The 18,848-nt window shown below is 36.2% G+C and overlaps 1 protein-coding gene across 5 annotated transcripts in view; it reads left to right on the plus strand.

The window, feature by feature from the left end:
* GPHN (gephyrin) overlaps nucleotides 1-18,848 on the plus strand; it is a 636,104-nt gene that overhangs the window by 555,308 nt on the left and 61,948 nt on the right. For all 5 annotated transcript variants that reach the window (XM_032623646.1, XM_032623644.1, XM_032623643.1 and 2 more), the window contains one exon: nucleotides 12,648-12,769. In XM_032623646.1, coding sequence (XP_032479537.1) covers nucleotides 12,648-12,769 — 122 coding nt within the window. The remainder of the gene's footprint in view (nucleotides 1-12,647; nucleotides 12,770-18,848) is intronic.

An 18,848-nucleotide genomic window follows, 5' to 3' on the forward strand; every position in this document is an offset into this window, starting at 1 on the left:
ATCATTTTATTCTAAATGGACAGTTTTGAGGAAGCGAAACATAGCATGGAACATAAAATGTCTTAAATTTTTAAATGATCACTCTGACTTCTATATGTATGGCTTGGCATATGGGAGAGAAAAAGTGAAAAGCCGGGAGGCCAGTTAAAAGGATATGCAGTGGTTACTGTCTGTACCTCTTTGAAACTTGTATTGTTTGTTCACTACTGTATTACCAATGCTGATAAAATTGCCTGACACACACACACACACACACACACACACACAATTAAATTAAAATTAAAAATTAAAATAAATTTTAAAAAGGAAAGGATATGCAATACTCCAGCAAGAGATTTGGACTAGAATGGTAGTGGAGATGGTGAGAAGTAATCAGATCCAGGATACATTTTGAAGGTAAAATCAACAAACAGGATTTGCCAGTGAATTCAAGGTAGAAGATAAGAGAAAGTGAAACATCAAGATGAGCTCCATTCCATAAAATATATTGTTTCCCTTGAAACTGTAGATGGTGAATTTTAGGTCTTTAAACTGGACATCAGTCAGCCAGCTGCCATTAGCTTCAGGAAGTCAAGATTGTATGCTTGTTATCTAGTTACCCAAAGTACTAGCAATAAATATTCCTTCCATAGATGGTGAGTTTTCTTCTAGTTTCAGTCACCTTCTGCCATATTCCATAACTCATTCATTCATTTCTATTCATTCTCATTCTTCCTACCCCCTCCTTCCCTGTCTCTCCCTCTCTCTTCCTATCTCCCTTTCTCTCTCTCTTTCTCTCTCTCTCTCTCTCTCTCTCTCACGCACACACACATACACATACACAGAACTAAGTGTATTTATCTCCACTATGCCTCTCCTTATTTTATTCTGTCTTTTGTAAATCTCTTGGCCACTCTCAATAACAGATGTCTGTACAAACAAGTTTAAACTTTAGATATATAAAGTCTGTCTAAAATTTCCATATACTGTTCTTTGGGAGCTGCCACAAGCAGCTGTTATTATAAAAGTAGAATCTTTAAAATCTTTGTCCCCACTAATAAGAGAAGGAATAAGAAGTTGAGTGTCTACTATGACCAGTACCGCTATGTGCTTTATGATTAAAGCAACACTATGAGGTTAATATAATTATCCTTCTTTTTACATAAGAGAAACTTGAAGCTCAAAAACAAAGCAACTTACCCAACATTATATATGTTGTGTAAGTGATGAAGCCTGGTTTCACACCTAAATCTTTTGGCTGTAATGACTTTTTTCCACTATTCCACAATGCTTCCCACTTCCTTAAATTTCATTTCCCCAGCTTTTAATGGCAATCTCTGAAACCTATCAGGTTAGATAGTCCATTACTTTCTTCTAGCCACATTATACTTCTTGTCCAGATTAAGGACTATGACTCACCACTTTAAAGTTGCCTTCATAACACTTTAGATAGCTTCACTCCTTTAACCTATTCCTTTGCTTACTGTGGTAATACCCAAAGTGAATGACTCCATTCTCCACTTTCTCCATTTTTGCTCCCAAGCAGAAAAACATTACTGAAAAAATTCATAGAACTATGATTACCTGAACAACTACAAATTACTGCCATTTAATGGCAACCTGGCACTTAAAGTTGTTCAGTAATTCTGATGTAACTGTCTTGTTGATTTTCTAGTACATTCTTCCAGTTCCAGTATGATAGTTCATTCATACACTCTATACCCTCTTTAAACCTCAGTAGCAGCCCTATTTTGTACTCTTGGCAGATGACCTAACCACCTTTATGGGAAAAAAGTAAAGGTAAAAAATACATATATTTGTCAAACTGAACTAGGTGAGATCTCTTCTTCCCGTCTCATTACCTCGAAAATTTCCCCATTCCTTTAGCTATCCTCCTTTCTTCCAATCTAAAAGGAAAAGGTACTTCTTTCTAAGAACAATTCCTTTACTTGTACCTTTAGACCCACTTTTTCTCACCTTCCTCAGAACTTTGATTTCTAAATTACTTCCTGTGTCTTCTATGTTCTCTGATTATTTTCTCTCTAGTGGCTCATCCTCCTTTCACATCCAAAAAGACAAAGATTACCGCTATCAGAAGAGAACCTATATTTAAAAACCTTCTTGCCTCCTTGAGCTACTGCATATTCACCTCCTATCCACTACCAGCTTTGTTGAAAGAGAGGTCTACACATGCTGGCTTTCCTTCCTCACTCTGCACTTTCTCCTCAAACTCCCAAATCTCATTATTGCCCCCCATTAGTACAGAGACTGCTTTCCTGAGTATACTATTCACCTCCTAACCTCTAAAACCTGCTCTGATATTTATCTTCCTTAAACTGTCTATATCATTTGACATCAGTGCCATTCCTCACCCACCACCTTGAAACTGTCTCTTTCCTGGTGTTCCATGATTGTTCTCTCTTGATGCCCTGCCAACTACTACTTTTTTTCTTCATTGTTCCTTATCTTGATCCCATTCCCTAATTGGAATATTCCCCTAGGATGCTGTTCTCTACTGTGTCTTCCACTCTCTCTAAATTCTCCCTTAGAGTTTTCCTCTCATGTCAAATATATGCAGGTAACTTCCCATATCTGTAGCCCTAAACTTAACCTCTTTTGTAAATTCAAGCCTTCATTTACAACTTCCTCTGGATATTTCCACCTGATGTTCCACCATTACCTAATCTCACTCACCATCTTTCCCTTCCTACCAGGAAGAGTGGAATACTTCCTTCCTGACTTGCCACTTTTTTAAAGGCATCACTATTCCCTGAAACTCTTATTGCCAAGGTCATCAGTGACATTTAATTTTTTTCATTTTTAATTACAGTAGAATACACATAACAAAAAATTTATCATCTTAACTATTTCTAAGTGTATACTTCAGTAGTTTTAAGTACATTCACATTGTTGTGCAACCAATCTCCAGAACAGTTTTTATCTTGCAAAACTGAAATTCTATACTCATTAAACACAGCTCCCCATTTCCTCCCTCCCACAGCCTGTGGCAACCACCATTCTACTTTCTATCTATATGAATTTGGTTACTCTCAGTACCTCATCTGAGTGTCATCATATAGAATTTTTCTTTTTGTGTCTGCCTTGTTTCACTTAGCAAAATATCCTCAAGTTTCAACCATGTTGTAGCATGCGTCAGAATTTTCTTCCTTTATAAGGTTTCTTAAAGGAGGTGAGTCTTGATCCTTCAGTATAGTTTTTAACAATGTAAAAAATGACCATGGATTGGCAGACAGGGAGACAGTGCTGAGTATAGTTGAGGAGGAGAAAGTCATAAGATTGGTGTTTGAGAAAGATCATTTTCGGTAGATGTGGGCTCCTGAGCAACAGAAATGTCAAAACCCCTGTACAAAGACCACCAGAGCCCTGGGTAGGACTCATTAGAATTTGTAATCTAGGCAGGTTGCTGGAACTGGACAGTCAGTAGCTTTATCTTTGGAACATATGAATCTATGTGGAGTTACTATTAAATCACTTTGTTCATGATCTTAGAACATGTGGTTCTGAATGAGCTGGTGTTAAAAAACAATTTCAGCTAAGACAGTTTGTGCTCTGTATTATGGTTTGGCACAATTTATCTGTATTAAAAGTCATAGTACACTTTTGCAAATTCTGATTTCAATTTCATTCCTCAGTGACCCACTTCTGGTCACTTTCAGCCTAAATTAGCTCATTATCTTTGAGATGTGATCAATCCAGATTGGTACCACTTTTTGATGGGCTATGATTGTGTATTAGGTTTTCTGAGGTAGTTTTTTTGATCTCTACATGCACCATGCCTTTGTGTACTCTTTATTTCATGATAATTTGTTGAACCATATAGCTTACAGTAAAATGTGCAGCAACATTTAAGGCTCTAGAGTTTATATATTCGGCCACTGCCATACAGACAAACATTAGGACAAATATATTACCAAAGTTTGCAAGGTACTTCAAAGCCATGATTCTAGACTTCCAAACCTGTACATGAAAATATGTCAAATATTTTAGCATGGTTCTCTTTATAAGAAGAAAGGAACAAATCTTTGTATTATGTAGTAGCCATCCAGTAAACTCAAAAATGGCTTAAAAGGTATAAAAGACAACAGATTTATTCCAAATTTGGGAAAGGCAAAACCAAGAAGAGTTGTCAGAGGAAACAAGATATTAATATGTCATAAATAAAGACAATAAATATTTACAGACACTAATTTTAATCAACAATAAGTAACCATTATTTTTAGAAGCTTTTGATTAAAATGATTTAAGAATGTGCCATAAACCAGAGAGTTAACAGAATATTTTGGTTATAAAAAGGGACCTTTGTTATCTGGACACAAATTAACTTAGCCATTTTTAACAAAAAGAAAACCCAAATTCTAGTAACAATTTACAATAAAAGATCCATAGGCCTTTTTTTCCTTATGAATAAGCCCACGTCACGTAGCCAACTTTGTCAATGTTTTTAATATATATTATTCTTCCCGTATATTCATTATTTGTAGTTATTACTGCCAAGCAATAAGTCATTTCCATTCAGACCTTCTATACTTTACTGAATAATACTCCTAAATTTATTTTTTACTGTCTTCCTTTATATTTTGGCACAATCAGTAATTTTTACTTTAAGAAAAATATTGTTCTGTTTTTTCCTAATAAATAAAACATAATCATTACCTTGCACAAGCATTCCTCTATCTTCATATATCCTTTCTACCCTGTTAATGATGGTTACTGTAACCTGTTAATGATGTACTTAATATAAACACTGGTATATATATTTTTTAACATCTTTATTGGAGTATAATTGCTTTACATTGGTGTGTTAGTTTCTACTTTATAACAAAGTGAATCATCTATACATATACATATATCCCCATATCTCCTCCCTCTTACGACTCCCTGCCACCCTCCCTATCCCACCCCTCTAGGTGGACACAAAGCACTGAGCTGATCTCCCTGTGCTATGCGGCTGCTTCCCACTAGCTATCTATTTTACATTTGATAGTGTATATATGTCCATGCCACTCCCTCACTTCTTCCTAGCTTACCCCTCCCCCTCCCCATGTCCTCAAGTCCATTCTCTACATCAGGCACTGGTATATTAAACATTACAGTGTCCACATATCCAAGATTATTTACCAGTCAATCAAATTAATATTAGTTTAAGATCTTAGAGTTAACTAAGGATCTGGCAATTAAAATTTAATTTCTTATAAAGTCATGATTTAATAGAAGCATTATAAGAATTCATCTTGTAAGGGAGGAAAAATACTTTTCCCTCTACCTTTCTAATTTCTCAAGCTCTGAATTTTATTACCTCTGTAACAAAAGACAGATTAATAAGAGAAAAGCACAGCATTAATTTAATGTAAGTTTTATGTAACACGAGAGCCTTCATTTAAAAAAAATGAAGACCTGAAGAATCAGTTAAACCTGAGCATTTTAAAAATTAGTTTTGATGAAAAATGGAAAGTTGTGGAGAAATATGAAAGGACAGAAGTCATGAGGAAAGTGTAGTAAACTGGGGGAAACTTAGCAAGGCCTGTTCCTTCAGATTCCTCTCTCTGTTCCTTCACCTTCAGAGATAAGGATGCTCCTTTCCTCTGGGCATAGGGAGGGCACCTCTAACATAAGGGTTTTTTGACGTGCTTCAGGGGAAAGTCAGAAAGTCCTTCCTGCATGTACTATTTCTCAAATTCCTTCAGCTTAAAATATTCACTATGCCAAATGCCATATTTTGGGGTAGCATGTCTTGAACCTCATCAGTCTCTTTTCACGGAGACATTCCATATCATCATCCCCATATTTAGATGAACACCATTTAGAAGGTTCAAATTAGGATTTTTTTAATAAGAAAATAGGGAATTCCCTGGCAATCCAGTGGTTAGGACTCCACACTTCCACTTCCAGGGGCCCAGGTTTGAACCCTGGTCAGGGAACTAGGATCCCACAAGTCGTGTGGCGTGGCCAAAAAAAAAAAAACCTATTAAGATTTTTTATATATGTGTATGTATAGCTGATTTACTTTGCTGTACAGCAGAAACTAACACAAGGTTGTAAATCAACTATACTCCAATAAAAATTAATTTAAAAAAATTTTTTTAAATAAGAGTCTTTAAGAATAGAAAAAAAAAAAAGCAGAGAGACCCAAGGCTTACATAACTAGAATGTTATACTAGTATAACTTTCTTATATGGTAGTAAAGTTAGGAAAAAGACACAGGACAGTTTTTAAACTAAAATTATTAAATCAGTCTAACATGTCCAGAATCATGATAATAGAAATAGAATATGAATTTTTTCTAATACAATTTGTAAACCTCTGTATTTATAAACCAAATTCTTAAAGACTCCTTAGATTATGTTTAAAAGCTCTGTATGTTCCTTTTTCTTTCTTACATCCAAGCAACCAAGGCAATTAATTTAACTCTCAATTAAAACTTATTTTTCAGAGTTTAATTAAAAGCCATTTAGAATAAGACCATTCTCCATTAGAGTTTATAATCTGACTTTTCTCACCTTTTTTTGTGTTAGATCTGTTTGTCTGGACTATCTAGGTATTTCTAAGGTGTGGCCATAATTAATTAATGTCTATAATTAATTAATGGAATTAATTAATTAATTACATTTTCCAAAAGAAGGAGAAAGTAAGGATGTATAAGGAAGCTGTTTGCAATGGATATGGTAATAGTTACTGACCTATAAAATTCTAATACCTTCTCTTTGCAAAGAGGAGAAGTCTTAGATGCAGACAAACCCATTTCAATACATTAAAAAGAGAGAGAGTAAGTTATTACAACCAGTCTTAGGCCCTTTGACAATTCCATCAAGACCATCAAGATAGAATTAAATAGGATTATTCCATCAAGGTAGGATTAAATCTCTGAAGAACAGAAACAAAGAGAGAGGTCTCTTAAAATAAACTAAGTGATTTCTCTTTTAGACAAGTAAGACAGAGAATTTCCTCAATACAGGGTTCAACAAACTTGTAAATACTTTGTATTTTTATTAAAATTTCATTTTGAAGCAGTACATAACAATAAAAGTGATAATCATTGAATATTCCGAATTGTATTCACCCTTTATTCTAAAAGTGCTTTCAAGTGAATAATTGTCATGTCAAAAGTACTCCAAAACGACCACTGCAATTCCAAATTTTCCTTGATGAAACTACGCTTTCTAGAAAAATAAATGCAAGAAAGATAAAACAGAAGCCAACTTATACCAGGAGAAGTACAAGTTTATTATTAGGTGAATCCATGAATTCATTAGCTAAAAGCCAGTCAACAGGGAAAATATCACTTATATATGTCTAAAGTCCTTAAAACTAAGGTTGAGAATGGAGCTGGAGGAATCAGACTCCCTGACTTCAGACTATACTACAAAGCTACAGTAATCAAGACAATATGGTACTGGTACAAAAACAGAAATACAGATCAATGGAACAGGATAGAAAGCCCAGAGATAGACCCATGCACCTATGGTCAACTAATCTATGACAAAGGAGGCAAGGATATACAATGGAGAAAAGACAGCCTCTTCAATAAGTGGTGCTGGGAAAACTGGACAGCTACATGTAAAAGAATGAAGTTAGAACACCTCCTAACACCATACACAAAAATAAACTCAAAATGGATTAAAGACCTAAATGTAAGGCCAGACACTATAAAACTCTTACAGGAAAACAGAGGAAGAACACTCTATGACATAAATCACAGCAAGATCCTTTTTGACCCACCTCCTAGAGAAATGGAAATAAAAACAAAAATAAACAAATGGGACCTAATGAAACTTAAAAGCTTTTGCACAACAAAGGAAACCATAAACAAGACGAAAAGACAACCCTCCAAATGGGAGAAAATATTTGCAAATGAATCAACAGACAAATGATTAATCTCTAAAATATATAAAGAACTCATGCAGCTCAATATTAAAAAACAAACAATCCAATCCAAAAATGGGCAGAAGAGCTAAATAGACATTTCTCCAAAGAAGACATACAGATGGCCAAGAAGCACATGAAAAGCTGCTCAACATCACTAATTATTAGAGAAATGCAAATCAAAACTACAATGAGGTATCACCTCACACCAGTTAGAATGGGCATCATCAGAAAATCTACTAATAACAAATGCTGGAGAGGGTGTGGAGAAAAGGGAACCCTCTTGCACTGTTGGTGGGAATGTAAATTGATACAGCCACTATGGAGAACAGTATGGAGGTTCCTTAAAAAACTAAAAATAGAATTACCATATGACCCAGCAATCCCACTACTGGGCATGTACCCAGAGAAAACCATAATTCAAAAAGACACATGCACCCCAATGTTCATTGCAGCACTATTTACAATAGCCAGGTCATGGAAGCAACCTAAATGCCCATCGACAGACGAATGGATAAAGAAGATGTGGTCCATATATACAATGGAATGTTACTCAGCCATAAAAAAGAATAAAATTGGGTCATTTGTTGAGACATGGATGGATCTAGAGACTGTCATACAGAGTGAAGTAAGTCAGAAAGAGAAAAATAAATATCGTATATTAATGCATGTGTGTGGAACCTGGAAGAACGGTACAGATGAACCAGTTTGCAGGGCAGAAGTTGAGACACAGATGTAGAGAACAAACGTATGGACACCAAGGGGGGAAAGCAATGGGGGGTGGGGGTGGGGGTGGGATGAATTGGGTGATTGGGATTGACATGTATACACTGATGTGTATAAAATTGATGACTAATAAGAACCTGCTGTATAAAAAAATAAATTTAAAATTAAAAAAAAAAAAACTAAAAAAACTAAAGTTGAACCCTTGAGAGCTAACCCTAAAAGTCAGCAGGCCAGAATGGGGAGGTAGATCTCTCTGAAAGCCAGTTTCTCATACATAAACAAAGAAAAGTTCTTACAGACACACAACAATGTAGCCAATTGACAAACAAAACGGTTAGCAGCAAATTAACACTTTAGCAAACCAACACTAAGGAAAACAAAAGTCCTTACAAATTCAGTCAGATAACCAAAAAGTCCTGGGAATCTTACTCTTAGAGCAGAAAACTTTTCCATCTACCCTTCTAGGTTCTTTGGCTAATCTAATAATTAAATTGACATAAGGCAGATTAACAGGAGAAAAGTTTAATTTTGTACATACAGGAATCCCATAAAAATATGAGACCCAAAGGCAGTCAGGCAATTGAGGCTTGTATGTCAGTCTGAGCTAGGGAATGGGATAGGGCCTGGGGCTTCAAAGGGGAGAAGGGCAGTTCAGGAAGATGAGAAGAGCAGATGTTTAGTAATCAGATGTTTGCCCTACCATGCAGGTAAGTCAGATAAAAAGTTACCTCTGGTAATGGCTCTCTTTCTGGGCCAGGCCCCCTATCTAGATTCTTTTAGGCAGTTAAGGGAGTAGTAAATGTTTGTATTGAGTCTGCTGGGTCTTGATTGCCTTCAGCTGAAAGTAATGCATGTGCCAAATGGGCACATTTGGAGGCGGCATATTCTGCTCCCCTTCAAAAACAAAACAAATTTCAGCTAACTTTGGGAGCTCAACAAAAAAGGATCAGAGTTTAATGTAAGTGCTGGACTTACCATCATAAAGACTCCCGTGAGCAAAGAGGCTCAAAAGACCTCAGTGAAGTGCAATGTAACCAATATGAGAATAGTGGTGGCATGAGGTCTTGCCTAAGTGTTGGTAGGGACCTTCGTGACCATCATTGTCCTAATACAAAGACCACCAGGGAAACCTGTTGATCATACAAAGCTGGATATATTAAAGTTTCTGAGCAAGGAAGAGCATCACCTTGAAAGTCTCAGTAGTGTCTCAAGAGGAGGAAGTTACAGAAGGATACTTACAGGATTTTGAGGACTGGGATTGGTCATGAGGTGGTTTTAAGGTAGTTAGTAAATACGGTCTAGGCAGACTGATCACATTTTGTGAAATAGGTGAGTTGCTGAAACAATTTCATTTTATCTTTGGAGCACGAGTCCATATGGAGTTACCATGGTCTCTAATTGTCCATAATCTTATAGGACCATACAGGTCTGAACAAGCTTATGTTATAACAATTTGACTTAAGATAGTTTGTTACATATCATAGTTTGGTACAGTTTACCTGTTATGCAAGTAATCGTACAGTTTTGCAAGTAGATGTGTCTATTTTATTTCTCAGAAGGAAAGAGTCTGTCGGCAAGATAGCCAATTATAAGGCTTTTGCAGAAATTCAGATATATTGAATGCCTGAAATTGGGGGATGGGGAGGGTTGATAAGAGAGTGAATAAAAATGTAGTGTCGAGGAGATGGATTCCTGTGTATAAAGCAGCAAAACATTAAAAAAAAAAAAAAGATGGAGTAAGGATTAAGGATTGAAACCTTTGGGAAGATAGTGGACTACAAAATGAAAAAAATCAAAGGCTAAATGTTTGAAAGCTGGAAATACGTGGCACCATTGACAATAACAGAAACAGGAAATTGAAATTTATTATGGGGTGGATAAGAAAGTAACAAGGTATCAAGATAATGGGTTATGTTTTTGTTTTCTTGTTTGTTTGTTTTGGGTTATGTTTTATTTTACTTTATATTGTATTTTTTCTTTTATATTTTAACTACAATAAGTTTCAGGCATCATTCCAGAGATGACTAGAAGTATAAGAAGCTGGAAAATAAGATTACATTTTTAAAGAGGAATATTGTGAATTTATTCTAGTGTATGCAACCTTATAATCTTCCATTCGATTCTGTATGTTTTCTTTGAAAATACTTAAAATGCACTGGAAATCCCATACCCTCACTTAACTAGCTATTATTTCATTATGTCAATTTTACAGACAAACAACTGGTTCTCCAGTGATCGCTAATTGTTCTATTATTTCTGGAACTGTGTGCAGCAAAATAACAGAGAGGAACATGAATGGCAAAGAAACCACCCTAATAACGGGGAAATCTTATTACTCAGTTGGTGGTCAGTACCCTTTGTGAAAAAAATATTATATAACCATTCAGTTTTCTTTCTGCAGCAACTTGTGTGATTAATGGAGTTTAAAAGCTGCAAGCCTTGGCCTTATAAAATTATAAGTTCAATAACTGTGTGTTAATTAAGATCAGAAAGTTAATCTGTATTAGTACCGCAATAGCAATTTTCCAAGCTCTGCCAGTGACAAAGGATGAAAGTGGGTTGCAGTGTCACATGGGATCTGATTAAGTTAGACTAGTGCAGTACTTGAAGGGAAGTCTCCCAGGTGACAGTGAATAAGATGATCAAAGTTTTTCTGCAGATATTTTAAGGGGACAGTTGTTTGCAAAGCTACTACTTTTCCAACATAAAGCCAAAGGTCCAGCCACATGGTATCACTAATGAGTCAGAAGGAAGACTAAAGGGGCTTTAGGTCATTGTTTGGCAGAACTGAGATACAAAACCCTGGATATTGGCCATATTAACAGCCTAAGCATCTGAAATGTGCAGGCTTGCCTTCAACCTCCTAAGATGATATTCCAGATTTTCTCACTTCAAAGATGTACTTTTTTTTTCATTTTGTAATTTTCTGAAATCAAAGTATATCTTAAAATTGTGTAAATTAAATTTGCATGTTGTATGTGTCTGTGTGTGTTAGGGACCTCCTACTCTTAAGTATTTTATAATCTAATAAATGTAAATCTGTGTTCACGTTATAAACTGATTCCATCCATACTAGCACCTAGGAGTAACAATATGAGAACAATTGGGGGGAATTAGGTGCTCTTTCAATATCATGTATCATAAAGAAAGGACAGAGAAGTGTTTTTATTGTATATTTATCTATGTTAACTGAGTATTCATTATCTCAGTCCTAACAACTGCCTTTCAAGGTAGTTTTATTACTATATATTATAAATGAGAAAATTGTGGCATAATGTGTTTGGGCAACTTGAATTTGAACCCTATCTGAATAAGGTAGACTCTTGCTTGCTACTACGCTACACTGCTTCATTGGAACATCCCAACATAAAATAAGCTTCTTATAATTTTCTTCATTGACATATAATAGTAGATATTAAATCTCTAAAGGGTGATTCAATTCAAAGTCATGGAATCATGGGTGTGTGCAGTTAAGTATTACTTGTTTAAGTTTGCTAATAGAAGCAAGATATCTGGCTCCCTCTCCTTCAAATAAGTTTAACTTCTTCGTTACTACTGATCCCACTTCACAAAAGAGATCAAAAGCTTGAAAGAAAAGATAAATGATCATTCTCTTCAGACTTGAGAATATCATGTCACACAGTCTCTTCCTCAAATATTCTCAGTGAAGGACAGATTAGAAAATAATAGTGGGAGGAAAAAAGAAAGTTTTTTTTTTTTAATTTGACCCAGTAAACAACCAACCAGTAGAAAGGCAGCTATCTCCAGAGCACTATTCTGTCAAATTGTAGCCAAAGCTGGTGTGATATTTGGCCTGCTGTTTAGTCACCACTTAAATTTCTGCATGTTTTTTAATTCTGGAGGACTGTTTTCTGATCCTCCTGTGCTTTCATTATTTATCAAAGATCCTTTGAGCATATATCTTCTATGGGCCAGATACTGTTATAGGTGCTAGATGTGCTAAACTCTGTTTACTAGATCTATTTTTTCCCCATTAACAATAGGCAATATTATCCTAAGAAAATAATTTGTAGTGGTTTTTTTTTTTTTTGGCTTTGTAGCTGCTAAATCCTGAAGATGACCTCTTACCAGGAAAGATTCGAGACAGCAATCGTTCAACCCTCTTAGCAACAATTCAGGAACATGGTTACCCCACAATCAACTTGGGAATTGTGGGAGACAAGTAAGTATTGGATTTTATTTTGAAGTTGTTATTGTACAAATTTGAATTTTGGGAATACTAACTAGGCAGGATTGTTGCTAAAGAGAAAGAAATTTAATACCATAATTTTCACTTATTTCATTCTTCAGAAGTCAAAGAATTATGGAGATGTCTATGTCCTTTAAGGACAGACATTTTCCTGGAATGCCTTTTACAATAGGAGGAATATGTTGCTCTGCTTTGGGTATTATTCCTATTCATACTTTTATGTATGTCAAGAAAGATAGGGAAGACATGGGTGAGAAGAGTAAGAAGGAAATGTCAAAATTAGTACTAACTGATTCTTTGAAGTTCATTTATTTAAGCTCAATTATTTTCTAGGACTTTTATATTGATTTTCGTACTCTTATAAAACCTGAGTTTCTCCAGGCTTCACCCACTTGTAAATACAAAGGGAGGCACATTGACTATAATTGCCCATCTCTGAGAGCATATTACCCCATTTACTAAATTAACTCAGCCCTCTGCTAAATTCTCCAAATATTTCTATAAATTTCCAACTGCGTCTCCAGCTCCAACTGCACATGCAATCAAAAACAAGTCTGCCCCTTCTGAACATCCCACTTCCATGCAACACTGCTGTTCAGCTATCTTTCACCAGGCACTACTTCCAGTTCACCAGAGGTGTGCCTGCTCTTAGTAACACTCAAACAACAGCCTGCTGGAGACAAAGCTAGGAGACATATCTGAGTGATGGATGCCCTGATGTATCTGTCACCCATAATTGCCCCTATCTGTCTTATCACCACCTTGTCACTGAGCAAAGCTCATTATGCCTGGATCCTCCTTCCCTTAAGATGAGTGCTTTCCCAGGGCTCAAATATGCTCTTGAAGAGGCTCTGTCCTACCATTTCACAAGGTATGCTGGGACTCATATAAACCCCAGTTTAGGCTCAAACTGGACACAATGTAGTCCAAACCTGGAACACAGCGTCTTGCTAGTATCCTGAAAGGCAGTAGTTTTTATGTTAATCTCACCTTTTAAACTTCTCTTCTTTCCTCCTGATTTTTTTTCTTTCTCTGTGGACACTGGAGTAGAGTCTGTGACACATATTTTCAAACATCATTTTATTTTTTTAATTCACCATTTGTATTTACCTGAAAGTTTAGTTCTAGAGAAGTCCATAGGTAAGTAACCAGCCAACTTAGAACCCATGCTGGTGAAGCCAGTGCTGCAGGTTACCTAGTATCACCCTGACCCAGTCTCCGTAGCCCTGGGAAGGGATAGAAAGAACCCAGTGAAAAAAAGCAGGGAGGGTTGAACTTGGACCTGACTGGTAACCCATCCTTTCATATATAAAAACTTCCAAGCATCTAAAACTTATCCTGATGCAGATACACCTTTAAAGAAGGCAAAAAGTAATTTCTGAGAGGAGGTAGGATGAATCCAAGAGTTCCAACAGCACAGAACAGACCTGAAACTCCAGGGAACAAACGCACCAGATTTAGAATTTGTTTCCCAGCCACCGCTGACTTTGGCCCTGCCTCCAAGTACATTAATGAGCTCTAAGAACTATTATAAGGTAAAAGGTGCTTTTTGTTTGTGTGTATCATTTTTACCTTATGCTGTCTTGACTATAATTCTGTTCATTCTCTCCTCCTAATGTTGTACTTTTGTATTAAAATGAAAAGCTATGCTGCCATTACCTTACTACAAAGGCCAAAACACCATTGAAAGGTTCCTATGTTGATATGCTAATATTTGATTTTCTAGGACGAGCTGTTGATTCGTTGTAGACATTTCCTAATAATTAATGTTGCTATTACATGTAACTTCAAAATGTCCCTTGAAAACAGCATATAAAGAACAACAAAACTTATAAGCAAGATATAGGCAATTTTGAGAATATGCACATCTTTAGTATATTCTTTTCTTGGATTTAATACCTTACATAAAACTGAGAACAATTTTTTTTTTAAATACAATTGATGCAAATCTAAACTTTCTCAGCCTAAGAGTGCTGTATTGAAGAGGCCCAGAGTAAATGGTTTAAAATGCAGAGGTGGAATGTGGGAGGAAAGAATTTATAAACTGTTCAGATGGAAATCTGTGCTGGGAATTTAGCAAAGGAAACAACGCACATTTAATCTGCAGCCTGTTGATATTCTGTGAAGGTTGTCTCCCTCTTCATTCTTCTCTTTCCTATATAGCCGTTTGCTAGTGAAAGCAAATGTTGTTATACAGAAGCCTCTATGTGAAGCTCTCCAGGGAAACAAGCAGGGTCACGGGAGAAACTACCCTATGTTTAAAGCAGGGAGAGAAATAGCTCAAGAATGTCAGCAAGCACAGAACCCTTACTCAGCTATGCCAGATAAGAGTAGGGAGTAAGAGTGCTATTCTTGTTATTTTTAAAAGGTTTCAGTCTGGGTTTAAATTCTGTATGATTCTACTTCTTAGCTCTTATTCTTATCACCTACCATGACTTTAACAATAAATGTTAAAATTGAAGGGTAAGACTCTATAACTTACTTGGATTGACCTGGATGAATTTTGCCTTTGTTTCTTGTACATTTCATTTAAAAAGAGGGTACAGTGGAGCTTATGGGAGGGGTGCTTCAAATACGTGAGCATTAACCATATTTTTAAAACATTCATTTTTAACTATTATGTGAATATTAAAACACATTCCTTAGACATATTTTCTCTCATTGTGTGGAACACAATACCATTGTGGTTCCTAGCGTTTTTCTTTAAAAAGACAAATATTTTATAATGTAAAAAAATTTTTATTGAGGTATAATTTACAATGTTATATTAGTTTCAGGTGTACAACATAGTGATTCAGAATTTTTATAGATTATACACCATTTAAAGTTATAAAATATTGGCTGTATTCCTGTGCTATACAATACATCCTTGTAGCTTATTTATTTTATACATAGTAGTTTGTACCTCTTAATCCTCTACTCCTTAATCCCTCTTCCCTTCCCTCTCCCCACCGGTAAACACTAGTTTTTTTTTCTATATATGTGAGCCTGTTTCTGTTTTGTTATACTCACTAGTTTGTTTTATTTTTTAGATTCCACATATAAGTGATATCATACAGTATTTGTCTTTCTCTGTCTGACTTATTTCACTAAGCATGATACACTCCAGGTCCATTCATGTTGTTGCAAATGGCAAAAGTTTGTTCTTTTTCATGGCTGAGTAGTATTCCATTGTATATACCACATCTTCTTTATTCATTCATCTGTTGATGGACTTTTAGGTTACTTCCATATCTTGGCTGTTATAAATAATGCTGCTGTGAACACTGGGGTACATGTATCTTTTCAAATTAGTGTTTTGGGATATATACCCAGGAATGGAGTGTCTGGGTCATATGGTAGTTCAATTTTTAGTTTTTTGAGAAGCCTCCATACTGTTTTCCACAGTGGCTGTACCAATTCACATTCCCACCAACAGCATAGAAGGGTTCCCTTTTCTCCACATTCTCACCAACATTTGTTACTTGTGGTCTTTTTGATAAAAGCCATTGTGGCAAGTGTGAAGTGATATCTCATTGTGGTTTTGATTTGCATTTATCAATGATTAGCAGTGTTGAGCATCTTTGCATGTGCCTATTGGCCTTGTGTATGAAAAAGACTAGCTTTTAAACCCAGAGATGTTCATTGAACTTGCCCAGCAATATACAAGTTAGTGGCAGAGGTGGAAATGGAATCTAAGTTTCTTGAAAGTAACAATCCACAATTCTCATTATGAAGACAAGATAATATCATTATGAAGATATTTCATTTTAGCTAGGACAGGAAGGGTAAATAGGATTTGTGTATTTAGAAAAAGAGAGTATGTTAACCAAGTAGGAAACGGAATGAACAAAAATAGAGAAGTAGAAAGAATAGTTTACTCAGGTCAGGCCAGACTGTTTAGAGTAGGAGGTTCAGGTAAAAGGATACTATGTGTAAATTTGGTAGAAATTTGAAGCCAGATTTTGAAAGGTTTTGTAATCCAGGCAGCACTACCCAGTTTGGTTAAATTTGCAGCTTTTTTTAAACGCAGAATTAACATAGTAAACCATATTTTGGAAAGATAATTTGCCCAAGTTGTATCACATGAGCTAAAGTTGGAGACCTACTAGAAATAAGAACAACAATACAGTTTGTTTATTCATTGTTCAGTTAGTCAGGAAGTATTAATTGTGTACCTGTTTGAATCACCTGGAGATCTCATTAAAAATGCTGATTGTGATTCAGCAAATCTGGAGTGGGCCAAGATTTTGCATTTCTAACAAGTTCCCAAGAATACCAAGCCACTGGTTCATGGATCACAGGAAGTAACAGAGTACGGTAAACTTAATCATGATTCTACTATGAATTTTAAACCAAAGGCTCTTGATTCAAAACTGAAATAGATATAGATCTTGTCCTTAAAATTACATGTACTGTAAATGCACTATAAATTACAGCCTAGTAATAAAGATGTTTTAGAAAGTTCCAGAGCTTATGCTCAAATTTGGAAGTAGAATTTTAAAAAAAGAGATTAAATCGAAAGGCATTCTGAAGGCTATTACATAGAACAGAAGGGTGTCGGTGTTGATTCATCTTCATCTGGATTGCAAAGCCTCATCAAAATGGTATGTGTCTGTAAACACAAATAAAATGCCTGCACAACCCAGCTATTAGGTCTCTCTACCACAATTTTACATCCCTCTCCAGCAATACACCATTTCAACTTCTTCATTCTTCATTTGTAGTTTATTCTTTTCTTGTTTTGGCAGCTTCTCTTCCTATGCTCATTCCCAAATGGAAGTGTCACCATGGCTCACCCTTGACCTTTTTTCCTTCTAATTCTGTATGCTATTGACTCCCAGATCTTATCTCTGTCTTGAGCTCCATGCCTAGATCCACCTGCTTACTAGGTATATTTTCTTTAAGTTCAATAGGCAGAGCAAATTCAACATGTAAAATTAAATTCATTGGGCTTCCCTGGTGGCACAGTGGTTGAGAGTCTGCCTGCCGATACAGGGGACACGGGTTCGTGCCCCAGTCCAGGAAGATCCCACATGCCGCGGAGCGGCTGGGCCCGTGAGCCATGGCCGCTGAGCCTGCGCGTCCGGAGCCTGTGCCCTGCAACGGGAGAGGCCACAACAGTGAGAGGCCTGTGTACCGAAAAAGAATTAAAAATTTTTTTTTTAATTCATTTTCCCTCCTTTCCTTTCTCACTGCGCCTCCCACTACCATCTTACTCCATTTCTTTGAGTTCTTCTAGCTCAGTGACTGTGCCCACCAGCCACCCAGTCACCCGAGCCATAAGAAACCTGAATGGAAAGTTTCTGTCTCTCACTCAGCCCTGTATTTAAATCCCATACAGTTTCCCTCATCAGTACTTCTGTACGTTCCTATCTCTTCATTTCTACCATCCTGGCTTAGTTTGGGGCTCTGTTTACTTTTTGTCTAGGCACATGAGGCTATCCTCTTAACTGGTCTCCCTGCCTCAAGCCTTGTTCTCCTCTAACTCACCCTCTATTCTGCTACAAATATGATCTTTCTAAGGTGCCAATTATATACTTGTGGCAGAATTGGGGTTTTATTATATGTGGGTAAGTATACTCTAATAATCCAACAAACTTTTATGAAGGGTTATGCTATATCAGATGTTGTCTCATTCTTTGGTACTACAGAAATGAGTAAGATATATTAGTAAGAACTACAAAGAAGTTTTCAATTCTATTTCACTCCTGTCTTTCCTCCCCACCCAATCCACATCCATTTTCTCCAGCCTCCTCACTCCAAACATGCCAGTCTTTTCCTGGAAAGAGATACTAATCTTTACTTACTACCTACTATATATATAGTACTATACTACATTCTTTCACTTACTTATCTTATTTAGGCCTCATGAAACAACCGATCTAGATAAGTGTCTTTTATCCCCATTTTGTAGATAATAATACTGAAGCTCAAAAAAATTAAATAAGCTGTTCAGAGTCATACAACTAGTAAAAGACAGAATGAGGAGTCCAACCTAGGCCTGTCAAACTCCAGGGTCTTTCTCCTTTTGCTGTACCATGCTGCCCTCTTAACTGGGCTTAGCACCCAC

The sequence above is a fragment of the Phocoena sinus genome, chromosome 2 (assembly GCF_008692025.1).
Source record: "Phocoena sinus isolate mPhoSin1 chromosome 2, mPhoSin1.pri, whole genome shotgun sequence".
NCBI lineage: Eukaryota > Metazoa > Chordata > Mammalia > Artiodactyla > Phocoenidae > Phocoena > Phocoena sinus.